At 35.6% G+C, this 27,833-nt stretch overlaps 1 protein-coding gene across 1 annotated transcript in view; it reads left to right on the top strand.

The window, feature by feature from the left end:
• The window catches only part of LOC111057945 (alsin), an 82,261-nt gene that overhangs the window by 34,243 nt on the left and 20,185 nt on the right, over positions 1 to 27,833 (top strand). Inside the window, exons 7-13 of the mRNA XM_039425301.1 lie at positions 2,726 to 2,915; positions 5,066 to 5,258; positions 8,328 to 8,508; positions 12,683 to 12,849; positions 17,925 to 18,034; positions 23,515 to 23,732; positions 25,734 to 25,932. Coding sequence (XP_039281235.1) covers positions 2,726 to 2,915; positions 5,066 to 5,258; positions 8,328 to 8,508; positions 12,683 to 12,849; positions 17,925 to 18,034; positions 23,515 to 23,732; positions 25,734 to 25,932 — 1,258 coding nt within the window. The remainder of the gene's footprint in view (positions 1 to 2,725; positions 2,916 to 5,065; positions 5,259 to 8,327; positions 8,509 to 12,682; positions 12,850 to 17,924; positions 18,035 to 23,514; positions 23,733 to 25,733; positions 25,933 to 27,833) is intronic.

The following is a 27,833-nucleotide window of genomic DNA, read 5'->3' as shown; positions in this document are numbered from 1 at the left end:
CTTTTGGAGCAAATGCTTCAAAAAAGGTGAGTCTCGTCTAGAGCAGCTTATCACCTTTTGCTCAAAGTAAAATGGCTCAACTAATTCGTATGAGGAAGAGGAAACTATACCAGATACGATCACAACCAATAGTTGAGAACTATTATAAAACTCTTTTTAGATTCAAAAGATTTTCATGAAATTTGACAGGTATGTTCCTTTTTAAATTGCGCGTCGACGTATATACAAGGTTTTTGGAAATTTTATATTTCAAGGATAATATAAAAGGAAAAAGGAGCCTCCTTCATACGCCAATATTAGAGTAAAAATCAGACTATAGAATTTATTATTCATCATAAATCAGCTGACAAGTGGTTACACAGATGTGTGGAGAAGCCAGTCTATTGCTGTATTTCCATAAGGTCTCAAGTTTTAATCAGATAGGTACTTGTGGATGAGAATACTGCGTAAGGTCTACTGTTCACAGAACTACTAGTTTATTGATAAACAGAACACAATAATTCTTCAAAATGATCGTGTTTATATCAGTTTATTTTACAGCTGGCTATACGTCAGCTTATGAATTTCGGGGATGCGATATTTTGATTTTTCACATACTCGCTCACTCACTTTTTTACTATCCACAGCTGTTTCAGCCAAGGATGAATTATCCTTTTAATGTCGTTCAGCGAGTTTTCCCAAGAATGAGACCTAGTGCAATCGAATTTTTATATCGTAAACCTACTATGTTCCAAATTTCGTGAAAATCGTTAGAGTTGTTTTCGAGATCCGTTGAACATAAATATCCAGATATAAATAAATAATATCGGGGCACCGAGCTTCGATCATTATTTTTATTTATTGATAAACAGAACACAATAATTCTCTGAAATGATCGTGTTTATATTTTACAGCTGGTTATACGTCAGCTTATGAATTTCGGGGATGCGATATTTTGATTTTTCACATACTCGCTTACTCACTTTTTTACCATCCACAACTGTTTCAGCCAAGGATGAATTATCCTCTTAATGTTAATTAAGTTCAGCGAGTTTTCCCAAGGATGAGACCTAGTGTGATCGAATTTTTATATCATAAACCTACTATGTTCCCAATTTCGTGAAAATCGTTAGAGCCATTTTCGAGATCCGTTGAACATAAATATCCAGATATAAATAAAATATCGAGGACCGAGCTTCGCTCTGGAGTACAAAAGCATAAAAAATGTATTACGAAAGAAGAAATTATAATAACATTCATACAGAAATGTTCTATCTAATCACAGTAAATTGAGATTAATTCCCAGAGGAATGCAAAAATTTCCCTCAAAAAGGCCCAGTTGCAAAAAAGCCAGTTAAATTCTAATCCTGATCAGCTTCACGTGAACCAAATCAGAGCAGACCATTTCAAAAAGATGAATCTACTGGAATTAATCAGGATTGAAAATAACCCGGCTTTTTTGCAACCGGCACTAAGTACTGATTGAATGATTATAAAAGTTCAACAGCTGAGTCATAATTTTGACACAGTCCCACACACATGAACTCGCTCACTTACTTCCATCACCAACAGACGACGAAATAATTATTATCAGCTGTTTTTCGAAGGATGAATAATAATTATCCTTTTAATGTCCTTCAGCGAGTTTTCTCAGGGATGAGACCTAGTGCAATCGAATCTTTATATTAAAAACCTACTATGCTCTGAATTTCGTGAGAATCGTTAGAGCCGTTTTTGAGATCCGGTGAAATACAAACATATAAACATCTAAACATTCAAACATCTAAACACCTAAACATATAAACATACTAACAGAAGTTGCTCGTTTAATAGTATAGGATATAAATAACCAGATATAAAACTACAGAAATTGCTCGCTTAATATAATAGGATACTGTAACGCTGCACCTGATACAGTATCAACACAATATGATACAGTATCACCTCAACTTGATACACAACATCATGGTATATATACTTGTGCCATCTTCTCTCTATAATACTAGTAGTTCTGTGAACAGTAGACCTCACGCAGTATTCTCATCCACAAGTACCTGATTGAAACTATGAAATACAGCAATAGACTGGCTTCTCCACACATCTGTGTAATCACTTATCAGCTGATTTATGATGAATAATTCTATAGTCTGATTTTTACTCTAATATTGGCGTATGAAGGAGGCTCCTTTTTCCTTTCATATTATCCTTGAGATGCAAAATTTCCAAAAACCTTGTATATACGTCGACGCACAATTAAAAAAGGAACATACCTGTCAAATTTCATGAAAATCTATTTCCGCGTTTCGCCGTAAATGCGCAACATAACAACATATGAACATTTAAACATTAAGAGAAATGCCAAACCGTCGACTTGAATCTTAGACCTCACTTCGCTCGGTCAACTGTGTTCCAAATTTCGTGAAAATCCTTAGAGCCGTTTTCGAGATTCGTTGAACATAAATAACAGATATAAATATAAATTAATATAAAAATACAGAAATTGCTCACTTAATATAATAGGATACTGTATCACTGCACTTGATACAGTATCACCTCAACTTGATACACAACACCATGGTATATCTACTTGTGCTATCTTTTTGTGTAGTTGAGAAGTTGATATTGTGGTAATTATTCATATATTCTTAGTCTTTTAATTCAATACTTGTGCTATCTTCTCTCTATTATATTATTTTGAGTAGGCCTACTTGACTTGAGTAATTTTGGTTGAATATTTGTTTTTTAGGACGCCGCAACGACGTCTGCTGCGCGATTCCAAGACGCATGCGCTGACCCTGCACAATGCCTCCCGATTCAGTAACCACTGGTTCATACTTCTGTCGGATGCATTTGTGCACATTTCGGGCGCCACGCAGACCATCCACTCGCTTGACACTCTGTGGGTCGAACCTGCTCAGGATACCGATAACCTACAGGTTAGTTTTAGGTGGGCCGTCCACTGGAGCCGATTTCGTCCGAATGGGAACGCGACTAGGAGCCACTCCGACAACTTGTCCCCTTTTAAAACCGGTTTTTAGAAGACAAGTAGACGTGAGCCATCCCCGTCTACCTGTTCCTTTCTGAGGAGGTGACAACTAGTCGGGGGGACACCCTGACGCGAGGGTGCGAGGTGTCAAGTTGTCGTTTACGGTCATGACTAGTTGGCATCTTTGGTCCTGTAGGTGTCGGGGGGACAACTTGACGGCAATGATGTACTTTTACGAGGGTACAAGTAGTCGCCTATGGCCAAAATGGCCAGGTGTCAAGTAGTCGGGGTGACACCTAGACGGCTACCCGTCCGAACTAGCATCGGCTGAAAACTACCGAACTCGTCCGAACGATCCCCCAACAAAGAAAGCTATAGATGCTCGTCCATTGCAACAGGTTCATACGTCCATGATCAAGTTTTCGATCAGAATTGAATGGGATTTTCAGGCTCTATCCGGACGAAGTCGAGCTGAGACATCATCCTAAACCTCAAAATTGTTTCACAGTCTTGTCTGTTTTGGTTTTTTGAACTTGTTCTGTTTTATAAAGTTTTAACTATGGACAATGAAAAGTTGATACGTTTTGTACAAGAGAATGTTCCATTGTGGGATATGCGAAACAAAGTATATCATCGTTGTGATGTTCAAAGGAATCTGTGAACAAAGATTGCTTGATAATGAATAATTAATTTAGTGGATATTTGTTGAAGCTAAGATTATTGTAATGAATAACTAATTCAGTGGATATTTGTTTATTCAATTTTCAAAATCTCAATATCATCATTGTTTATTATGAAAATTTGTGGTAGCTATGATAGTAGTTAATTCAATAATTGGCAACTAGGCTGACGTAAACGATTCCAATGGACGACCATATTCGGCCGAATTAACGGCCGGCAGATTCGTCCGATCCAACAGCTGAACGGATCGGTTGAATACGGTTCCAGTGGATGGTTAACCTTATTGTTCGATTGATGACAGACAAACAATTAATAGCAATCGATTTTTTCGAAAATTGATTTTTTCTTAAAATTCCACTCATTTTTGAAAAATCATAACTCAGTACTCATTGGAGATGGAGAGTTTCGAATGATCTTATTTTATTCAAAATTTTATAATCTAAAAAAAAGGCAAGAGCAAATTTTTTTGTCCCATTACGAGATTTGGCAGAAATAGCCGAAAACTGGAAAATGAGCCGAAAATACGAGGTTTTTGGGCCACTCTGTATCTAGCACAAGGAAATTTTGCATGAAGAAATTGGTGCTGGCCTTCTCTTATGTACCCAAATGATATATTAAAAGATCAGAACTACAATATAAATTGCATGCACCAATGTATATAGTGACTGGACTAAAACTCATTTTCGTTTATTTATCTTTTTTTATAAAACATGTTTACTTCAGAAAGTCCAAAATAGTAACTAGATGATGTTAGTGTAAAATAGTACATAATATATTAACAAATATTGTAGCAAACATAGTATATCATTCTCAATCAAATTCATAGTATAATTCATAGTATATCTATTTGTAATTGATGATGTGTTTGTTTTTTGAAGTGTGAATTAATTGTTACTTTGATGAGTGATAGTAGCTTAATCGAGATTTTTATTTGGACCGTAGTATAAATTTGAAAAGGGACAGTTTTGGGCATAAGCCTGTTGTGCCTCCTCATATAACTGTAAAAATAATTGTACGACTGAGAAAATGAATAAATAAATATAAACTATAAATTCGATCTTTCGTTACAAATTTTCTATGCTTTTCCACTCCAGAGCAAAGCTCGGTCCCCCGATATTGATGTATTATTGTGGTATCTATTCGCTGAAATGATGTATTATTGTGAATGTATTTGATGTATTTTGATTTGTTTGTATCAGAGATTGACAATATGGTGTAATAACCGAAACCGGTCTTTCTAAGTATCAATAAATCTGTGGTTTTTGACAATTTCTTAGTCTTTTTAAGTTCAGAGATTTCAATGGTTTATCAGAGATTGACAATGGTGTAATAACCGAAACCGGTCTTTCTAAGTATTAATAAATCTGTGGTTTTTTGACAATTTCTTGGACTTTTTCATTCAATATTCGATGTTTGTAGAACGGGCTGCTAATAACCACACCGGAAGACAGCCTTCAGCTGGTGGCGCCATCTGCCCACGAGAAGGTGGACTGGATGGTGGCGTTGCAGGATGCTCTTAAGAAGAGGTTGAGCCGTAGTCCGGTGCCTACTGTTAGAAACGCCTCCTATACGTTCACCAAACATGCCACCTACAAGGATGCCACCTATATGGGTAGGTCATAAATCCTTATAGACAAGTCCAATCTATATAATATATAAAAATGAATGTCTGTTTGTTTGTTAGTTTGTTTGTTCCCTATAGACTCGAAAACTACTTGACAGAACGACATGAAACTTTGGGAATATTTTGTGTGAGTATTGGGGATGGTTCCTGACCAGAAATTTTAATAGGGGGGCTAATAATAATTATTTATTAATTCATTTTACAGACATTTCGAAATTTTCGGCTGAGCGGCTACCTATAGTTTAGCATCTAAAGTTACCAGCTGTATAATAAACACGTCACCCTATGATAAATTGTGTACTGATATTAAAATGGTAGTTTGGAGTTGAAGTTAGTGTAGTTGATTGGTACCAGCTGTAGGTAATCGTTCCTTAGAAGACCTATACACATAATTATCAGCCCCCTATCATTGAGAAACTGGAAAATGTTGGAAAAAATTATTCATCTCATGAAAGAGAGTTGCATTCATTAATTACTGAAGAATGACAGACTGAATAAATTTTTTTTTGAATTTAGCTTAGCTTATATTCCTCCTAGAATGGAAGATGGAAAGAATATAGAATTCTGTGTGATTCATCGTACATCGCATATTTCCTGGACCATCTATTGACAATCAACAACTATGAAAACATTAAATTTTTCTTTGAAAAACTGATTTAACCTATCTATTTTATTTTTAATTAACACTCTACTGATAGATATTACTACCAATTGATTGAGAAGAATATGTTTTCGGAATAATAAATGTTGCATGACTAAGCACATAGGAAGTCCGTATTGAGATGTAAATGAAAATATTTATTGTCAGATAAATTTCATGATTCACCAAATAAAGTCAAGTGAGATACATTGACTTTTTGGAGGTACGAAGTTCGCCGGGTAAGCTAGTATTACATGAAACCTTGGAAAAATACTAAGGCCATGTTGCACTAAAGTTTTTCTTCCCCATTCTTTTCATTTTTCTGTTAATTATCTCCCACTAACTAGAGATTAATGCAATAAATAAACAAGTAAATGGTATCAAAAATTCTCAATAGAGAGTTCCGAATGATCTCATTTTATTAGGAATTTCTTAATCTGAAAAAAGGTAAGAGCAAATTTTTCTGCCCGTTAACTAAAAGTAGGAGGTTTTTGGGCCAAAAGTAGAAGGTTTTTGGGCCACTCTGTATCTAGCACATGGAAGTTTTGGTATGAAAAAATCGGTTGTGGTCTTCTCTTATGTATCCAAACAATATACTAAAATATCAGAACTACAATATGAAATGCAAGCACCAATAGTGACTGGACTAGTTCACGAAATGAAGCTGTGGCAATGACTCTGACAGCCTTCTTTACTTACTCATTTATTTATGGATACAATTACAAATCATATAAATATGATTGGGAAGTCATATAAATATGACAGGCATCGCCCAAAACTATTCTATACCCAAATTTTGATACTGAATAACATGTCCAAAAAATAGGCTATGTAATCACTGCTGAAAGTTCATGTCCAATTTTTGTCCAAAATTATGTATGAGCTTTGATTGAAGTTTGGTTGTTACTTATTGAAGTTTTTCGGTTTATCTTTTGATAGTTTGACACCTTGTGATACCGGACTCCCCACATATGATATGTATTACGATTATGAATGTACGGTAGTTTATTTTCGGTAATCCCACATCGTGGACGTTTTGTAGCCCATTGTTGAACATTTTCTATCCAATATTATTGTTCTATTGAATCCAAATGTTAGAGCTGCACTCTATCACAAGTGCATATTCTTCTGTATTAAAAATATATCTCTTACTTGTGATGCACAAATTATGCGTGTCAAGTTGGCTTTAGTTCCATGTTATTGTCTCCTGTCTCTGTTTGCAGGCAGGTTATATGTGTCAAGTCTGATTTGATTCCATGTTGAATAAAAACAGAGCAAATGCTCATGAGCAAAAGCATTGAGCATTAGGCTTTGCTCATGAGCAAAATGTAGAAGCAAAAGCATTTGCTCACTTTCATATGAATAAGCTTTCCCTTATACTCTTACCTTATGCTCCTGAACTCGGCAGCAAATAATGCTCGCGTATTTTAAAGATTTTTCATCAGCTGATTCGCTTTTGTAGCCTTACTTTGTTTTAATAGCTCACGGAAGCACTAAATATGCAAGTAGGGGGCACCGCTTGTGTTTGCGTCGTCTGCTCTGTTTTCTATTTATGAATAGAGTTTTAGGTTAGTTGAGTTTAGAATTTTGAAATAATAGCGTGAAAAAATGTCATCTCTATAATAATCTTTAGCATATCTTATAATATCAATAGCCTTCTTGTAATCGTGTCTACTTTCTCATCTTCTTAAATGCCTATTTCCTATTCTGTGATGGCTATCTTTATATTGGATAGGTAACTTTTGTATTTATTCTTTTGTATCATGGTTGAATCTATAAAGAGTTTTATAGTTCTCAAATATTGGTTGTGATCGTATCTGGTATAGTTTCCTCTTCCTCAAACGAATTAGTTGAGCCATTTTACTATGAGCAAAAGGTGGTAAGCTGCTCTAGAATAGACTCACCTTTTTTGAAGCATTTGCTTCAAAAGTTGAGCAAATGCTCTAGTTTATTCATACAATTTTATTATTTATTTATTTATTAGATAGAGCGAACAATACAATAGACGGAAAAGAAAAAACAGGCTATTGCCCAAAACTTCTTCAATTTCCTGATTTTGTCACAAATCGTCCAAATATTATGTAGGTTATGTTCCAACACCAAATCTTCAATCTGAAACTATGAATCAGAATAAAACAAAGAATTTCAAATTTAGATAGATTGATAATAAAACTTCCTAATAATATAATTTTGAGTATAAGCTTTTACTTTTGAGCAAGTGCTCAAACTATTTTTTTATGTGCATGAACAAAAGGTTTTGCTCACGTTTATTCATAGAAAATGAATCAAATGCTCCATATTTTAGAAGTACAAGCAAATGGTCAACTTTATTCATATGGCCCAATGTCTTTGCTTGGTTACTGATTGTATGTGTGTCAGGTGACTTTGATTTTAAGTGTATGTCCGTATGTTTGCAGGCCGCTGGGTGTCGGGCAAGCTGGAAGGCAAGGGCAGACTGGAATGGACGGATGGGCGCTGGTATGTGGGCATGTTCAGGTGCAACCAGTTGCATGGGCCCGGACGCATGCACACGCCCAACCACTGCGAGTATGACGGACAGTGGCGAGACGGACTGCAGAACGGATACGGATGCACCAAGTACGTTTGCATCCTTTATTATCCTTTATCCTTTACTAATTGATACATCATAAGAATTATAGGGAGAGAAAAAATAAGGTAACCTTGTGCTATTTAAAATCCAATATCGGGGCACCGAGAGCCTCGCTCGTTATTATAATATAAGCTCGTTATTTATAAGTTCTATCTATGGAAGTACAACCAAGAGTAACCTTGATAAGATTCTATTACAACAAAAATCTGGTGTGGTACACTCACACAACTTTCCTTGCTCATTGAACTATAAGCCTCATTATCAAACGAGAATAATTTAGGGGAATAACATTATGACGATTGAAGGCAACATACGTATTTGCAACTACTATCAGACTACTGATTATGTGTATATACAATTGTTTTCAGAGTACTTTTTCCTTTATGTAAATTATTGTGAAATTCGATGATTTTTTTGAAATTTGTCAAAACAGCTGTTCTACAGATGAAATATTTCGACTATGACTGTGTTATTTTTATAAACTGTTCTACCTACCCACGGTATATGGAAGAAGAAAAAGTAAAAACCGTGTACCTACCTACCTCATGCACGAGAAGGAGGTTACAAAGTCCATTTCTCAAGGATTGGGTGGACCCTTCATTAGTAACCCAGGAAAAAGACTCATGTCAGTTGATAGAGCTAATAAATAACTATACAGGGTATGGATTTGAAAAAAATCGTTAGAGCCGTTTTTGAGAATCGTGAAAAACATAGTTTTTTAGTAACTGTCATTTTTCTCAAGAATATTACGGAGCTCCTGCAATTTTCTCAGAAATGAGACTCATGCCAGTTGATAGGGCTTATAAATAGCTATTCATGGTATAAATTTGAAGAAAATCGTTAGAACCATTTTCGAGAAAAACGTGAAAAACATGGTTTTTTAGTAATTATCCGCCATTTTTTCCGCCATCTTGAATTGAATTTCTTCTTGTCGGGTCCTCATGGTATAAGGACCTTAAGTTTAAAATTTCAAGTCAATCGGTTAATTAGGAATGGAGTTATCGTGTTCACAGACATACATCCACACACACACACAGACCAATGCCCAAAAATCATGTTTTTGGACTCAGGGGACCTTGAAACGTATAGAAAACTTGAAATTGGGGTACCTTAATTTTTTTTGGAAAGCAATACTTTCCTTACCTATGGTAGTAGGGCAAGGAAAGTAAAAATGAGCTCTCACAATAATAATGAAGTTAAAAAGATTAGACTCAGTAAAACTCGTTTTTCCACAGTTTGAAATCTTAACAATCTATGGGCAATATATCAAACAACCGTTTTCTAGAAACAGAAACAACCGTTTTCTAGAAACAGAAACAACCGTTTTCTAGAAACAGAAACAATCGTTTTCTAGAAACAGAAACAATCGTTTTCTAGAACAGAAACAACCGTTTTCTAGAAACAGAAACATCGTTTCTAGAAACAGAAACAACCGTTTTCTAGAAACAGAAACAACCGTTTTCTAGAAACAGAAACAATCGTTTCCTAGAAACAGAAACAACCGTTTTCTAGAAACAGAAACAATCGTTTTCTAGAACAGAAACAACCGTTTTCTAGAAACAGAAACAACCGTTTTCTAGAAACAGAAACAATCGTTTTCTAGAAACAGAAACAATCGTTTTCTAGAAACAGAAACAATCGTTTTCTAGAAACAGAAACAATCGTTTTCTAGAAACAGAAACAACCGTTTTCTAGAAACAGAAACAATCGTTTTCTAGAAACAGAAACAATCGTTTTCTAGAAACAGAAACAATCGTTTTCTAGAAACAGAAACAATCATTTTCTAGAAACAGAAACAATCGTTTTCTAGAAACAGAGACAATCGTTTTCTAGAAACAGAAACAACCGTTTTCCAACAAGAGAATTGTTCACCGAAAGTAGAGTTCTCAGCGTCAGACAGTTAATATATGTATTAGTTTTAGTAATTTATATTAAGAAGAGTACAAATTTTACCGATTTAATTTTCCATAACCATAACACCAGAATTAGAAATCTGAATTTTCTTCTCATTCCCAGAATGAACACAGCTTTTGGTCAGAGATCTGTACAATATTTAGGTCCTAGAATTTACAATAAAATCCCGCAGATCGCAAAGGACGAAGTAAATATAAATAGATTTAAAAGAGCAGTACGGAATTGGCTATATGATACTGGCATTTACCAGACCGAGGAGCTCATTGTAAATAGGATATAGAATGAACTACTGTCTTCTTTTTATTCTACCTTTAATAACTAACAACCCTTTATAACTAAAATTACTATTTTTTATACATGTTTTAGAAAATAATATTATGATCACCTCGACACATATTATTATAGTGGGGTATCATAATTAGAAATAAATTTAGTATTAGCAATTTTGTATGTATAATATAACAACTATGTATATGTTTTGTCAATAAACTCCTTTGGTTGCAATTCATTGACAATCATAGAAATTATCATTTTTACTTTCCTTGCCCTATTACCATAGGTAAGGAAAGTATTGCTATAGAGAAACGATAGCGTAAGTAGATATCCCATGGTATAGGGAGTTTATGTCGCAACTTTTACTGTTATCCCAAGCCGACAGTTCACGTAGTTCTTTCCTATGCAGCTGTGTGACGCTGGTAGTCTCTTAAATTGTGCAGTTCATACACTATCACCCCAACAAAACAGTAAAAATTGACAATAATCGGCCTTAGATAACAGTAAAAGTTGCGACATAAATTCCCTATAACATGGGATATCTACTTACCCTATTGTTTATCTATGGTATTGCTTTCCGAAAAAATTAAGGTACCCCAATTTCTAAATATCTATACGTTTCAAGGTCCCCTGAGTCCAAAAAAGTGGTTTTTGGATATTGGTCTGTATGTATGGTGTGTGTGTGTGTGTGTGTGTGTGTGTGTGTGTGTGTGTGTGTGTGTGTGTGTGTGGTGTGTGTGTGTGTGTGTGTGTGCGTGTGTGTGTGTGTGTGTGATGTGTGAGTGTGTGTGTGTGTGGTTGTGTATGTGCGTCTGTGTACACGATATCTCATCTCCCGATTAAAGGAATGTTTCTTGTACCAGTTTTGCGGTTCCCAATTCGGAACTAGGAAACATACTCGACTGTAAAGAAAACATATGATTTTATTACAGTAGAGTATGCTGTGATGAGAATCATATATATGTTTATTTGTTTCACAATCAGATGTTTACCGGCTAGATTTCATGGATGTAAAACAGCTGAAATTGAATGACTATGACAAAAAGAAATTCAAGTGAAATATACAATTACTAGCCGTCAGGCTCGCTTCGCTCGCCATATCCGTCTAGCCAGGGGGCTCCGCCCCTGGACCCCCGACTGGATCGTCCAAGAATGAGATCAGCAGGCTCACTTCGCTCGCCTGCATTTTTCATTTGAGCATTTTTATCATATATGTTAGGATGATCCAGTCGGGGGTCCAGACTAAACGTCTGGCTAATCGGATATGGCGAGCGAAGCGAGCCTGACGGCTAGTAATATTATATTTCCAGGAATAGCTCTGATTGATCAATTTTTCCCCGATAAATGCATTTCAATCTTCAACTTGGTGCCAACCTAACAAAGTCAACTCAACTTAATGCCGACCTGACAAAATTATTAATTTAGTTGCCATTTAACAACTGTTCGAAGAGGTACTCTCTCTAGATTATAGTTCTATATTAACATATGGTATGACCTTTTTCAATTATAATATTAAGAGAATATGAAGAATATACATGCTAAAAGACGAACTTTAAACCCTTAAAAAACACCCTTAGAGTTAAAATATTGCCAAAAGATTTCTTAGTGCGCCTCTAAAGGGCCAACTGAACATACCTACCAAATTTGAACGTTTTTGGTCCGGTAGATTTTTAGTTCTGCAAGTGAGTGAGTGCCATTTCGCTTTTATATATAGATGTACTTACACATTACAGAAGTCTGTACAGTCGGCAGCGCGTCGGACTACCGAGTACGTCGGATTAAAAATTGTCGAATTATCGAGGGTCAGCTGAATAGAATATTTCAAAATGAATATTTAGAATATAAATTTAAATTTAGAATAAAAATTAAAATTTAAATTTATAATGAATTCAGAATATTTCATTATGTATGAATGATTGGATGTAATTTTTTTTATTTTTGTGAACAATAAATTAATTTTTTTGTGGCTGTCAGATACCAGAACGGTGACGTGTATGAAGGTTACTACAAGGACGGTCTAGCCTGTGGCTACGGCACATTGAAGAGCGGCCATTTTATGACGAATTCGGCCTACACATATTGCGGCGAGTGGGTGGCCGGCCAAAAGCAGGGCTATGGTGTTATGGATGACATCACCACTGGTAGGTTATGCTTTATATTTCAGGTTATCTGGGTTATGTTTTATGTTTCAGGCTTAGACCAGTTGTATAGAATAGACACGCCCCATTGTATATTCATACTGAAAGTCGATGAAGCCAACATCTACTGCCATATCGCCCCATCGTGACGTCATCATATAGAAAACTTTTCTGTAGAGTTTGTTTACATTGTTTTCCATAGCATATTGTGTCTATTTCAGCGGGAGCGCAGCGGGAGTTTACCATTTGTCACCTGGTCATATGGGACATATATATGAATCATATATTTATCTCATATTGATCAAGATTTTAGAGTTTTAAATTAAAAAGTTCAATGAACAGTGTTTTTGTCTTTGAACAATCTTGTCATTGACAGAAAAATTTTTTATTTCATTTGTTGTCAAAATTAACGTAGCTTCTCTTTTGTTTCTAATAACAAACGTGCCGCTTGTGCGACAGATAAAAATATGTACTTGAAATGGCTTTCATGTTTGGCATTGACTGAGTTTATATTAATACCCAAAATTTAACTTTTGGGCAGAGCTCGTTCGTTAGGACTGTGAGTTTCTGAGTTAAGTACGACTGATCCAGTGAAAAAGGCTAGATTTCGTTTCGTTTTATAATACTGTTATTCTGTCACAGATCGGGCAGTTTAAAAAATAAACAAATTGCATGGTTGCCTGTAAAGTCGGTATACGGGCGAAAGTTTTACGCGACAACGACTTTGAGTGGTAAAATAATTTTAATGTGAATATTCATTCGTATAGTAGGAAGAAGGATGAAATAAATAACTCACAATGAGAGTGAGTGAGAGGCACGCGTCCCTTCCACTCGGGCATGGTTAGCCCGCGCCCACCTAAGAGCGAGAGAGACAACCATTGACTTGACATTTTGAATTAGTGGCGCAGTCGCAGGAGATTACTTGCGGCGCCTGCGCAGGTTGACTGCTCCGTTTCACTCTCTCTCTCCAGGTGAATGCCTTCGGGTTGGTGCGGCATTGCTCGCCACTGCTCCTATTCGTGCTCTTTCCAGACGACCGTGAACCGAAACGACCGCTCTCACTCGCTCTCATTGTGAGCGCATAACGTGGGAACGTAACGCAGTTTCTTGAAGTGTCTCCCGGCAAACCAATTTATAAGACGTTGCCACGTCAAAATAATTTTATTGTTAAGGGAGACGGGTTCTGAGCCTATTCATTGGTTCAGTTAATATTTGTTCTTTTAAAATACTAAAGTCGCGATTAAACCAGTGGATGCCAAAGGGGGAAGCCATTTCAAAAAGGTAGGTGACTACTGAATCATTGTTCTTAAATTTTCATAGCCACAAGATTGAATCATCAATAGCAGCAAGCGAGTGTTTTCCCATAAAATTCATATCAATAATGTTTTTTATAATAAAATTAATCTTTTTTGTTTAAATGTATATATATATATATATATATATATATATATATATATATATATATATATATATATATATATATATATATATATATATATATGTTAAAGATTCATTAATTAAAGTTCTAGTTATTCTGTTCTCTTTTGTTATAATAGCTATTCCCCTCACATAATTGGTGAAGGCACATTGTGCTTACACATTCTCATAAATAATAATTTACTTTCATCGGAAATAGAAACAATCTGAAAGTTTTCTATCTGATGCTGACGTCACGATGGGGCGATATGGCAGTAGATGTTGGCTTCAGAGGCTAGACTTCCCAGCGTGTCTATTCTATAACTGGTCTAAGGTTTCAGGTTATGTAGGTTATGTTTTGAAGGGACGGACTCAAGGATCTCAAGAACCTCACACGTCAACCGAAATTTATTGTTTGTCCCAAGTACGTTAGTTGGGCAAACCAATACCTCTGTCCTTTACAAGATTCAGGAGTTTTTTCCCCCATACTAACAACCAATTCATCACCTGGTTGCTTGCAGCCAAGCAGAGCCCCTAGTCTCTCGCAATCCATTATGATATGCTTGGCAGTCTCTGCAGACTGATTACAAAGCCTACACTAGCGAGTCTAATCACAAAGTCTATAAGCCTAGAGATTTGAGTGAAATATTTTTGTTTTTAATTAGTTTGTGAATATCAAAATTTTAATTTTCAGTCTAGTCATTAGTTTTGAATTGGAAATTAGACTTTTTGAAGTGAAAAGTGAAATCTTTACCTCATTCTTTTTTGAAACTTAATAATAATAATAATATATTTATTTATTTCCACATGTAAGAAAATAACCAACTACTTATTAATACTAAAATAGTGATAATGACACATAATAATGGAGTATAATACATAAAGGAAATTCATCACTCAAATATAAAAAAATAATAATAATAATACTGATAAATCTTTTATTCATAAAAAATTGGAAGAAGATAGTTTTGGGCTATGCCTGTTTTCTTCTCTCAATCTTATTATATATTATAATTATGATTTGTGATTTTCAATGAAATAAATAATAATAATTGTCCGAGCGATGAGGTCTAAGATTCAAGTCGACGGTTTGGCATTACTCTTAATGTTTAAATGTTTTTATGTTGCGCATTTACGGCGAAACGCGGTAATAGATTTTCATGAAATTTAACAGGTATGTTCCTTTTTAAATTGCGCGTCGACGTATATATACAAGGTTTTTGGAAATTTTGCATTTCAAGGATAATATAAAAGGAAAAAGGATCCTCCTTCATACGCTAATATTAGAGTAAAAATCAGTCTATAGAATTATTTATCATAAATCAGCTGTTTAGTGGACTATAAAGGTGCGTACAGACTGTCGCTCTGATCCGCAACCGAACGTCACTCCAGCAGAGCGATTGATGATCGACCGGGGAGCAAGAGTAGTTCGACCGGGGAACGCGAGAAGATCTAACATCTTCCGTAACGTTCATGATGGGTGCGTGGGCGGTCCGACTGTGGTTCGATGGTGGTACGAGGGCGGTACGAGGGAGGAGCGTGCTCGGTGCGGGTTGGAAGCACGAATATGTGTACGCAGCTTAATACTACCCGATCAAAAACATCAAACATCTTGAAAATGTATCTTTCCATCATCGTTAGTTGTAGACAGTTGATCATAATATTACCCGTTCAAAAACATCGAACCAAAGTTAGTAGACAGAAGGTTGGTCACTCATCTATAGTATTTTAGTTGAAATGCAATTGGAGTGGGGGAACTGCAGCCGTGACGTAGGCTGTAGTACAGAGTAAGCAGAATATCGCATTCTTGAAAATCATACGGTGACCTATAGTCAAATTATATAACACAAACATTTTCTGACATGCAAGCTTTCTGTTTCTGCTTTACAATAATTATCAAAACATTTGAATAATAACAAGCATTTAGCAATATAAAAGCAAAAAACCCACCTCCTAAACTTCCCTTTCAAACCCTTAAGGTTTCTTTATCTTCTAGGTCGTGTTTATATTTTGTAGTTTGGCTATACATCAGCTTGTGAATTTCGGGGATGAGATATTATTTGATTCTCGTAGAACATGTGCTCGATACCAGCATGTGTTCAGTGCATTTATATGAATGAAATTCATTGGATTTATTGGGATCTGTTTATTGTTTTATTGCAATGCATTGGTTTATCAAGATTTTTATGGGTTAATCTGAAATATTATATTAGTATAACGTCGTCTACTAACGCTTTTCCAGCTTATTAACTTTTTCGTGTCACGTGTTTAGATTCTTGAAAAACTTTCAACTTCATTTTATTCATACAAGTTGAATGAACTTGAAATATTAAACAACATCATTAGAATAGGTGATTAATTCGCTATAAGTATGGAGAATTGTTAAGTTCTAGGTCAATCTTGAGGGGATTAAACGACGATGTATTTGAAGATGTACAGTGAATAAACTGTATGCTCAGTGTGGTTACTCTTATCACTTTTTTACTACACGTGACGTCACGCTGGCATTCCCCCCACCACTTCGAATCTTACAACTGTGAGTGATCAACCTTCTGTCTACTAACGTTGACATCGAACATCTTGAAAATGTATCTTTCCATCAACGTTGTAGTCTTGTAGACAGTTGCAGCCAGACCTGATAACAGCGCTCACACTCACATTCCGGGACGACACGTCACGGTACGATAGGACAGAAAGCTCTATGTTTATTTAGGATTTTTTCTAGACATTTTCAATTGATAAATTATTTATTAATTTTTGAGAAAACATAGCAACTGGTCAATGTAGCTTACTGAGCGCGAGGTCTACTGTTCACAGAACTACTAGTAATACACATCTGACTTCTGAAGTGGCCATGTCCAGTTATTAGGTTGTTGTTACAACAACATTTCTATAGTGAGATTCTCGTTATATAGTCAGTGGAAATGATAGAAAGACATTTTTGCCACTTTTCAGTTTCCACCACCTTCTATATAGTAGATGCAAGTATTCTCAATCTACAGAGTGTCCTAAAAGTAAAGTGCCAAACTTCGGGAATAAGTTCTATGGGTCAAAACAAAGAGAAAATGTAGAATAGTTTTTTTCCTAAAACGCTTCGTTTATGAGATATTCGCCATTTTGTATTTTTTACAAAATATTATTCTTCTTCCAAGTTATCCAACCGATCGCTATAAAAATCGGTTGGTACGTTCAAATAAGAGAGATGAACTGTAGAACAAACAAATATTCAACTTTGTCAAATTCGAAAATTCAAAATGGCGGCCATTTTAAACTTTCAATCCAAAATTGCGGGAAAACGGTGATAGATAGAGAAATTTACCAAAAACATTTTTTTTAGAAAATTTTATTTACAATCAGTGAACACCAGAAAAATGAGAATCGGACAAATCATAACAGAGATACAATGAAATTTGTGTCACTAGGCAGCATAACATCAATTTGTTGTAAATAGCAAGGAAGCCTACCAGTCTATATTAACATCATTCTTGTGCTGGATAAGAAAATTCATATAGCTGATAAATTTAGTTGTTTTAAGACCATTTCCCTAAGGTCTCAAACTATATTATACTGATAATTTTGTTATTGTAATAATATCAATAATTTCATGATTTTATTGAATTGACAGTGCTGTGATAACTCATCTTTTCTCAATTTTGTTGCAGGGGAGAAATATATGGGCTGCTGGAATAATAACGTGCGAAACGGAAATGGACTGATTATAACAAGAGATGGCATCTATTACGAAGGCATTTTCTCCCAAAACGAGTTGACTGTGAGTACTCTGCAATCTTTCATTCTTTCAGCTCAAAATATAAGACATGTTAATTACCCAGAACATAATTATAAGCTACAATAGTTTAAAAATAAGTATACTAAAATAGTTATTTGTATATCTAGAGTGAAAAGTACTGTTTTTCTCCCTGAGAGAAAAGTTTGAAGCCCGAGGCGAAGCCGAGGGCAACAATTTTCCTGAGGGAGAATTTTTCTCCCTCGGGAAAATTCATGATATTGGCAGTCACTAAAAAGACGATTGACTTCAAAATACTGAAGTATTTGTTTATTTGATACTTTTTCAAACACCTTGGGAATAATAGGAACAAGTGAAATAGGTCTGAAACTATTGCACTCAGATTTGCATCGTTTTTTGAATATGGGAATCACTTTTATACGTTTAAGTGCATCTGGAAAGATGGAGCTCAATATACAACTGTTTATAATATGAGTCAAATCATCACTCAAATAATCATTCCTAGTTTTACAACCAAGGTGTTTATTCCATAAACATCCTCACATCTACCTGCTTTAATGGTATTGATAGCGCTTTCAACTTACCTATTAACTAAACTAAACTTGAGGCTGTGCAAAGGCTAAAAATAAACTTTTCCTACAGTTACGTTGAAAAGTGGCCATTGCTGCACTGATTACAGAACGCAAAGAATCACTTTTCCGCTCTAGTGCGGGAAAAATTTTTCTGCACTCCAGATTTGCAACATGGCAACGCAAAATACTTAGTAGGTTATATGGAGCAACAATGCAGCAAAATCAAAATGAAGTTGGTAACAGTGACTGCTGTGGCTGCTATAGTGAGCAGAGGTGCAACCAAGCACAACGCGCTAATTATTAGTATTAGATATTATAACCAAGGACAACGAGGACTTTAGGATTTTAGGATTAAGGTTTTTATCAATAATAAAATTACACAGAAAAACATTTGATGCATTTCAGGCAATTTTACCCATAATTACCCACTTTTCATATTCAATGGTAACTGTAGGAAAAACTTAATGTGAAATACGTGCGCAAAGTTCCTCTGCTGCACTCAAGAAACCATTCCGCCCTCGACTACGGCTCGGGCGTAAACGTTTCTTTCGGTGCAGCAAACTGTCACTTTGCGCACTAGTTGCACAAATAACTATTCTACTGGTGATATTTTTCATAGTTTTTCGATTTGTATATCATCAATCTATCAAAATGAAAAAGCTTTCTCAGGAAAACGTTTTTTTCTGATCGTTACTTTTTGAGATATGAGCGCTTAAAGTTCAAATTTTTGGGACAGAACATTTCAAATTCGGTAAGAGATAAATCCATGAGATTTAGGGGATAGATTCTTCATGGTATTTTTTATCTAGTAAAACAAAACGTTTCTGAAAATATCAATTTTTAAGAGAGTTGGTCAATTCACTAAAAATAAGTTTTACTTGAGTTTGGTAAATTGAATAACTTTTTCAAAAATTTATATTCTCAGAAAATTTTTGTTTTACTAGATTAACAATACCATGAAGAATCCATCCATTAAATCTCATGGATTTATCTCTTACCGAATTTGAAATGTTCTGTCCCAAAAAGTTAAACTTTAGGTGCTCATATCTCAAAAAGTAATGATCAGAAAAAAATGTTTTCCTAAGAAAACTCTTTCATTTTGATAGCTTGATGATATACAAATCGACAAACTTTGAAAAATATCACGAGTAGAAAGTTTATTTTTAGCCTTTGCACAGCCTTAAATGAACAATATGGTTTTAAGCTTTCATTGTATTATCATTCATTATTATATCCTATTTTATTTTATTTTAAATATTGTATTATTTTATTTTATTTTATCTACACATAGTTCTGTTATTTATTATTTCATTGTTGAATGTTTAATGATTGTGAAATGCGTTTGTGTTCTTGAATGTGATTGTAATGTAATTTATTTATTTTTATTGGTTGAATAAATATTTATTATTATAAGCTACTATACAAATAGTTGGTAGAGTTCTGGCTCCTCACTTTTTGAGACACATTTTTTACAATTTCATTGATCTTATCAATAAAGAAATTATTAAATTCAAATGGATCTAATTTGCTATCAGATACATTGATTTGACCCTCTTTATTACATTCACTATTTATAACACTCCTTAACGCTTTACTCTTATTGCTAGAAGATTCTATGAAGTTGTCATTCTTTTGGCGCCTAGTTTCTTAAAGCGATTTTTTAAACGATTTCTTATATTTGTTAAGCAGCGCTTTAGCATGAGATGAACCTGTTCTTGAGTATATATCATAAAGCCAGTCACATTTATCCTTCAAGCAATTCAACTTGGGATTGTATACTCTATTTTGTTTTGGCAAAGTGGTCTTATCCCCAACTCTTTTAAGCGGAAAAGCTTTATTTATTACATTTAAAAAAATCTCGAGAAAGTAATCAACCTTCATGTCCAATGAATTATTCAGATAAATCTTATACCAATCTACAGCACTCAGTAGACACTCATAAGCATAAATGTTTTTGTTATTCCTGCTACGCACTAAACGTTCAACTGTCACCACACATGATACAGTATCAACACAATATGATACAGTATCACCTCAACTTGATACACAACAACATGGGTATTCCTAAGCTATCTTTTCGCCACACTGCACAGAAAGCAGCTGTTTTCCAGTCCCTACGTAGATCTGAAAGACCTTGTTTGCAGACGACTCTTGTCTGACGTCGGAAAATGCTTTCTTTCTGGCCTAGGCCGGAAAACGTACTCTTTCTAGCCGCTAAAATGGAAGTCCGTAGTTAATAAGTCATCCGCTAGATCGGGCGAGTGTCCACTTTCTTCATCAGCTGAAGTCGCCATGATTTCAGTTCGAATCTCTATTCAAAATAATTCAGCATTCGTTCGCAACAATTTTTATTGTTGATTAGCGCATTCCGAATTTTCAAAAATGCTTGAAGATGACGACGCCCGTGATATTCCAAGTGAAATTTTAAAAGAATCTGAAATCCTGACTGCAAGTCTTCTACCATTAAAATCAAGAGATAGGTACGATAACTTAACGAGTATTCTTTATTTTGTATTATTTATTTATTTTGTCAGCAATACCTGTAGTGTGGCGAAAAATATCGTTTGCACCACGGGCAAAAATGTTTTTCCAGCTCTCAATCTTTTCATGTCCTCGGCCTCGGACTTGAAAACCGATTTCGAGCTGGAAAAATATCATTTTCTGCTCTAGGTGCGAAATATACTATTTCTTAGTTTTACCTTCATTTTCACATTCGACTGCTAGAAGAAGAGCCCAATGATCAGAAACAAGAGTTTTTACTATTTCACAAGACAAAAAATGATTTTCCACATTGCTAAAAATGTTATCTATGCACGTGTCATAATTTTTCCCAGGCCTAGTAATACCCTCAAAACAATAACTTAATCCATTAGATAAAATAGTTATTTGTATATCTAGAGTGAAAAGTACGACTTTTTCTCCCTGAGGAAAAGTTTGAAGCCCGAGGCGAAGGCGAGGGCAACAATTTTCCTGAGGGAGAAAAAGTATTTTTCACTTGTGATGTACACAACATTTTTCCTCCATCTACATTTTTTTATAGAAACTGCAAATAAAATCATTTTAATAACTTACGTATTGGTGACAATGTTTCCTAACAACATAACCTAAAATCTAAAACCTAAAAACCGGCCGTCTGATTGGCACTGCCGATTGCGCTATCTATCGGCTAAAGTTGTAACAATTATATCAGCTGGGCACTACCAAAAATGGCTGACTCCAGATCACGCGGTTCAGATTTGAATTGCAGATCAAAAATATTTGTTGGCTGGTATTTTGAATAGAATAAGATATTTTAAAAATTGTATAATTTTTATCGTCTACTAATATTAAGAATATAATATCATACAACATATATTTCATGAGTTGATCAAATTTCTGGTTGTGGTATTGAATTCAGTTGACTCAATGACAGACACCTCTTTATGATTTCTCATCTGAGCTTAGACCTTCTAACCTATTATAATGTAAGTTTTTAAAATAGAGATGCTTCCCATGTTATTTAAATGGAGTCACTTTTACTCCCTAGGGAGTTTTTCTGTTTTTTACTACCGAGAGCGAAAAAGTGACACTTTAGTATTATGTTTCAGGGAGTAAAGTAGCCTAAGTACTTTAGCCAGTAGGTGGAGGAAAAAATATTTTTCAGTTCAGAAACAATGTCACCTCCTTTCTTGAAATCATAATTAAAATCTCCACAGAAAACTATTTTAGAATTTTGTTTACTCAAATATTCAAGAATGCAAGCCAACTTTTCCATGAAGATCATAAAACATTGCCGTGTATTAATTGTATTAGGTCTATAAAGCGATACCACTATAGTATTATACTCGTTTAGCAACACCGCTGATACTTCAATAAACATTTCCAGAGACATACTGTTAATAACCTCAAGTGTTTTAAATGTAATTTTGTTTTCGCCCCACTTGGATGTAATGAGCTGGTTTTCGTGCGTCATATGGAGGCCGAAATGATTGTTTTCTGACCAGCCGGTAAAAGTTTTACGGCCCTAGGGCTGTAAAATAACCTTGAAGTCAGCTGATTCTGATTTGATGTGACGTGTTTACAAAAACATGGTTTATGAAACGGAATCAGTTATGCTTCTAGAATTGAATAAGTATTCTGCAATAAGATACTATCATTTATTGGATGAATAAAAAACGATAAGATATATATTAAAACTATTCAAATTCGATTTTCAGAGTAGGATAGAACTTCTAACCTAAACTTCCGAAGTCAACGACAACAAACATTGTTGACGTTGACATTCAGATTTGCCAAATTTCAAGTGTGCTAAAACAGCTGATCAAAAAACTTTTCATTATTTGTGTTTATTATTCAAGAATCAAAACATTTATAATAATATCATCATCTTATTGTAATTTGGAAGAATACAAAGTATAAACTCAACCTCTTACATAATTGAACATAATCTTTTAGTTTATTTAGACAAATCAGAATAAAAAATAAACATCCTTGGACAATTTCCTGATATTCAGATTACCTCAGATTTGCTAGAGCTATGACCTTCCTGTTTTGCTTTCGGAAGTGCCTAATAAACAATTATTCTCATATTTATATTGTTTATTTTTCTGTGTGGCGAAAAATAACGTTCTCACCATGGGCAAAAATGTTTTTCCGGCTCTCAATCTTTTCTAGTCCTTGGCCTACGGCCTCGGACTTGAAAACCGATTTCGAGCCGGAAAAGTCTCATTTTCGGCCCTAGGTGCGAAATATACTATTTCAACATAAATAATTGAACCACCATGTCTCCTGAGAGACCTATAATATGAACTCGCAACTGAGTAATTTTTAATTTTATACGACTCCACCTCATCAATTTCGAGCCAGGTTTCAACCAAGCATGCAATATCAATCCTATTAGAATGTAAATAGTACTCAATCGAATCCAACTTATTTTTGTGTGGATTTCGGCAGGGCCAAGCGCTGATGATGATGGACGATGGTGCGTACTTTGAGGGTGAAATGAAGTCGGCGGGCGTACTGAACGGAAGGGGTAGCCTGGTGCTGGCTGGAGGGGACCGACTGGAGGGCAGCATGCACGGCGTGTGGAGTGAGGGCATTAAGGTGACGGGGGTGTTCCACAAGGGGGCGTGCCCCCCGCCTCCCGCCACTGCTAGGCGGGACAAGCCCAAGTGAGTGGACGCTAGTTATTCAAAAATAATAAAAAGTATTACATTTATTCATCAAAAAAATATACAACAATATTTTTTTTATATTAAATTTTTGGCATTCACCCAATAAGTTGAGCTAAAAGGACGTAACTCCAAAAAGCTCCTTGTGTATCCTTCCGGATGCAACACGTTGCTTTTGAGAAGATACAAAAGAGCATCTGTTGCTTATGGAAAGATACATTAAAGCTCCTTGTGTATCTTTTCAGATGCAACACGTTGCTTTAAGGAAAAAAGCCTTGTTAGAATTAAAATTAAATAATTATAAACAGTTTAAAGAGTACCATAGTAAACTTTCAAACACAGGCAAGGACCATCATGATTCCTGGGAATAATATTGGATTGAAACTTAACATGGCAGGAGCACATTGAATCACTGTGTAGCAAACTATCCACATCACTCTATGGGGTAAGAAGAATAAGGAATATAGATGATAAAAGCACTGCAATGATGGCCTATCATTCGCTCCTTGCTTCACACATAAGTTTTGGCATAATAGCCTGGGGAAGCGCACAGCACACATACATAGAACAAATACTGATCTTACAAAAGAAATCAATAGGGATTATGAACTGTTTGCCATATGATGCTCAGTGCACACCTTATTTCAGAAAAGACAGAATTTTTACAGTAGTATCCCTCTACATCTACAAGACAATTCTATATATAAAAAAGTATGTAACGGTTTGGCCATGTAGACACAATATTCATGAACATAATACAAGAGGATAAAACGATTTCGAACTCCCATACAGTAGACTGCTAAAAACACAGAGACAGCCACATACACAGGGTCTCCGCTTTTATAATTGCCTGCCACATAATATAAAAAGTATAAAAGAGCCTAAACCATTCAAGCAAGTTCTGAAAAAATACCTTTTAGACAATCCACTGAAGAAATTCCCAGTGAAGAGTGTGGTTGACTTCCTTGACGTGCCCCTCATCCTTGTGATGTAGGTGGTGAAATAAAAATGAAATGAAAGAAAGAAACTTTATTTTGCTAAAATACACTAGAAAAAAGTTCCAATAATTAATACAATAATAATTAAAATATACATACATAATCATAGAAATCTATATAAAAAAAATCGAGCCTCAAATTTTGACATTCAATAACTTTTTAATGAGTTCACCGAATTTGATGATTTTTTTAGTTGTGTTCGTTATGTTCAGGACCAGGTTTATGGCCTATCAAATTCATAATCTGACTTCAGGAATCTTTCCTACGGTCCTTCAAAGTTTACATGTAATCCTTATGGGAGAAGATTTGTGAGCTGGCCACACACAGAAATAAAAATCAGCTGTTATAATCATTGCGTCATCCAACAGCCGTCGATAGATAGTAGACAAGAGTGTGTGCTGCTCCATAACCGCCCATGTATTTTATTCTAAACGCCCTGACTAAAAACAAAATTACTGTTCTGTGTGTAACCATCCAGCAGTGCGGCATCAGGTTAAAGATTTACATGATCTAAAGACATTGTTTTGTTTTGAATAATTGTGCTGTCTTCGGTGTTCATAATTAATTGATTTTTATTAAATTATTTATTTTGCAGTTGGAAAATTATCTATATAAATAAAAATGCCGCATCGCGCGGTCGTGCCTCACCAGATGTGCATCAAGCTAAAGTTTGTCATGAGATGCATTAAACTATTTGGCGGTACGAAGTTCGCCGGGCCAGCTAGTGAAAAATACATTGTACGAAATAAAGCTTTTGAGAACATACAAAAGTGCATCTGTTGCTTATGGAAAGATAGATTAAAGTTCCTTGTGTATCTTTTCGGATGCAACACGTTGCTTTTGAGAAGATACAAAAGAGCATATGTTGCTTATGGAAAGATACATTTTCAAAATCGTTCCATGTTTTCGGATTGTAATGTAGTCTAGTGACCCTCCGCCTATAGGCGAAGCTATTGGACCCGGACTGTACATGAATATTTTTCTATAATTTGAATTTTCGCAGGTCGTTCGGCAAATTCGCCACCCACCCCAACCAGAAGTGGAAGGCGATTTTCCGCCAGTGCTACGCAGTGATGGGTGTCGCGTGGGAGTCGCCACAGTCGCAGCGACCGACGGCTGCAGTCGCGGCGACCGGCGACCAGTCGCAGCGCGCCTGGGAGGGTGTAGCCGCGGGCTCTGGGGTCGGCGCATGCGCACAGACACCATGAGAAGCTGCAGACCATTCCGGACTTTGGGCGCGGCGAGCAGCTTGACGCCGAGGGATACCGCATGGTGGTCGCCTATCTCGGCCAGGTAATTCATTAGTTTCATTCTTCCGTCTGCTAAGCGGCTTCGGGTGAGTTTAACGCTTCGATTAGTAATCTCCAATTAACTGTAACTGATGACTTTAACGCAATATTAAGAAATTTATAAAGCTGCGTTTACACCGGAGTTAATAACACGAGTTATTAACAAAAAGTTATTAACTTGACTGAATCGTCAAAAATTTTCTCTTGACAAAAGTTAATAACTCATGTTTCTAACAGAAAATTCCTTGTTATTTACAAGATCTTGTTATCAATATAATTGACTTCCATAATTATGATTTCATTTAACGAGAGTATTCATTGACCGAGCGAAGTGAGGTCTAAGATTCAAGTCGACGGTTTGGCATTTCTCTTAATGTTTAAATGTTAGCCTGTCTTAATGTTAGCCTGCTGGAGAGTGGCCCGTTTTATATGGGAATGAAAATATTTAATTCAATCCCATCTCACATAAGAGAAATTGATGGCTTGAAGGAGTTCAAAAAACACTCAGGGAATTCCTTATTGAATTGTGTCCGTACAGGTTAGCAGACTTCATTGTTGAATAATGTTTTGATTGATGTATGTTATGTGGGATCTGTTATGTTGAAATATGAGGGATGGTAAATATTAGATTAAACTTTGACGTGTCATATACTGCGGGATCGTTGCTCCCTTAATGCAGTTTAATAATTGTGACGAACAAGAAAAGTAAAAGTAAAGTAAAGTAAATGTTTAATATATGTTTATATGTTGCGCATTTACGGCGAAACGCGGTAATAGATTTTCATGAAATTTGACAGGTATGTTCCTTTTTTAATTGCGCGTCGACGTATATACAAGGTTTTTGGAAATGTTGCATTTCGAGGATAATATATAAAAGGAAAAGGAGCCTCCTTCATACGCCAATATTAGAGTAAAAATCAGACTATAGAATTATTCATCATAAATCAGCTGACAAGTGATTACAAAGATGTGTGGAGAAGCCAGTCCATTGCTGTATTTCCATAAGGTCTATAGTAACAATCAGGTACTTGTGAATGAGAATACTGCGTGAGGTCTACTGTTCACAGAACTACTAGTGCAGATCAAGTACAATAGTGTTAATTCATCATAAATCAGCTGACAAGTGGGTTATCAATTACATGCAATGACACATGCAATTAGTCAAAGTTAGTAGAATCTGTCTACTAACGTTGGCAATTGGTAACTCAAAGTAAGATAATATTTTCTCCCAACCTTTCTCTGCTTTCAACTCGGTCAGCTTTTGATGAAAGTAGCTGCTCACAAGAGATGACTAGCATTTGCGATGCACCAACACAAACAGCCATTAGTCGTTTACACGCCGATATCTCGCCGACACGACAGGACAGGACATATTTTACTTTGAGGGACAGTATGAACAGAGGAGGCTGTGGTTCATTACTGCGCGAGGTCTACTGTTTACAGAACTACTAGCTATCTAACTGAAAGAATAAGGCATTGATGTCAATACCATTATATTTGTTCAAAATCAAATATACTAGACAAATCGATTGTTTATATCGTCGTGGTTATAGTGAACCACGATTTTGAACAAATATAGTGGTATTGACCGGAGCGGAACGGAGACCTGGGTAGTTAAAAAAGTCCATGAACACAGACTGGAGGTCACTGAAATGAAGATGCTGAGCTGGAGTTGCGGCCTAACCAGAAGAGATAGAAATAATAAGAAACTGAATGAAGGTTACAGAAATATTAGAGAAAGTACAAGAAAAATGATGCAGTGGTACGGACAGCCCATGACCGAGACTCCTGGAAGCGACTGACCAGAAACGCCG

The sequence above is a fragment of the Nilaparvata lugens genome, chromosome 3 (genome assembly GCF_014356525.2).
Source record: "Nilaparvata lugens isolate BPH chromosome 3, ASM1435652v1, whole genome shotgun sequence".
Taxonomy (NCBI): Eukaryota; Metazoa; Arthropoda; class Insecta; order Hemiptera; family Delphacidae; genus Nilaparvata; species Nilaparvata lugens.
The sequence above is the reverse complement of the archived record's forward strand: the minus strand, read 5'-3'. Positions and strand labels throughout refer to the sequence as shown.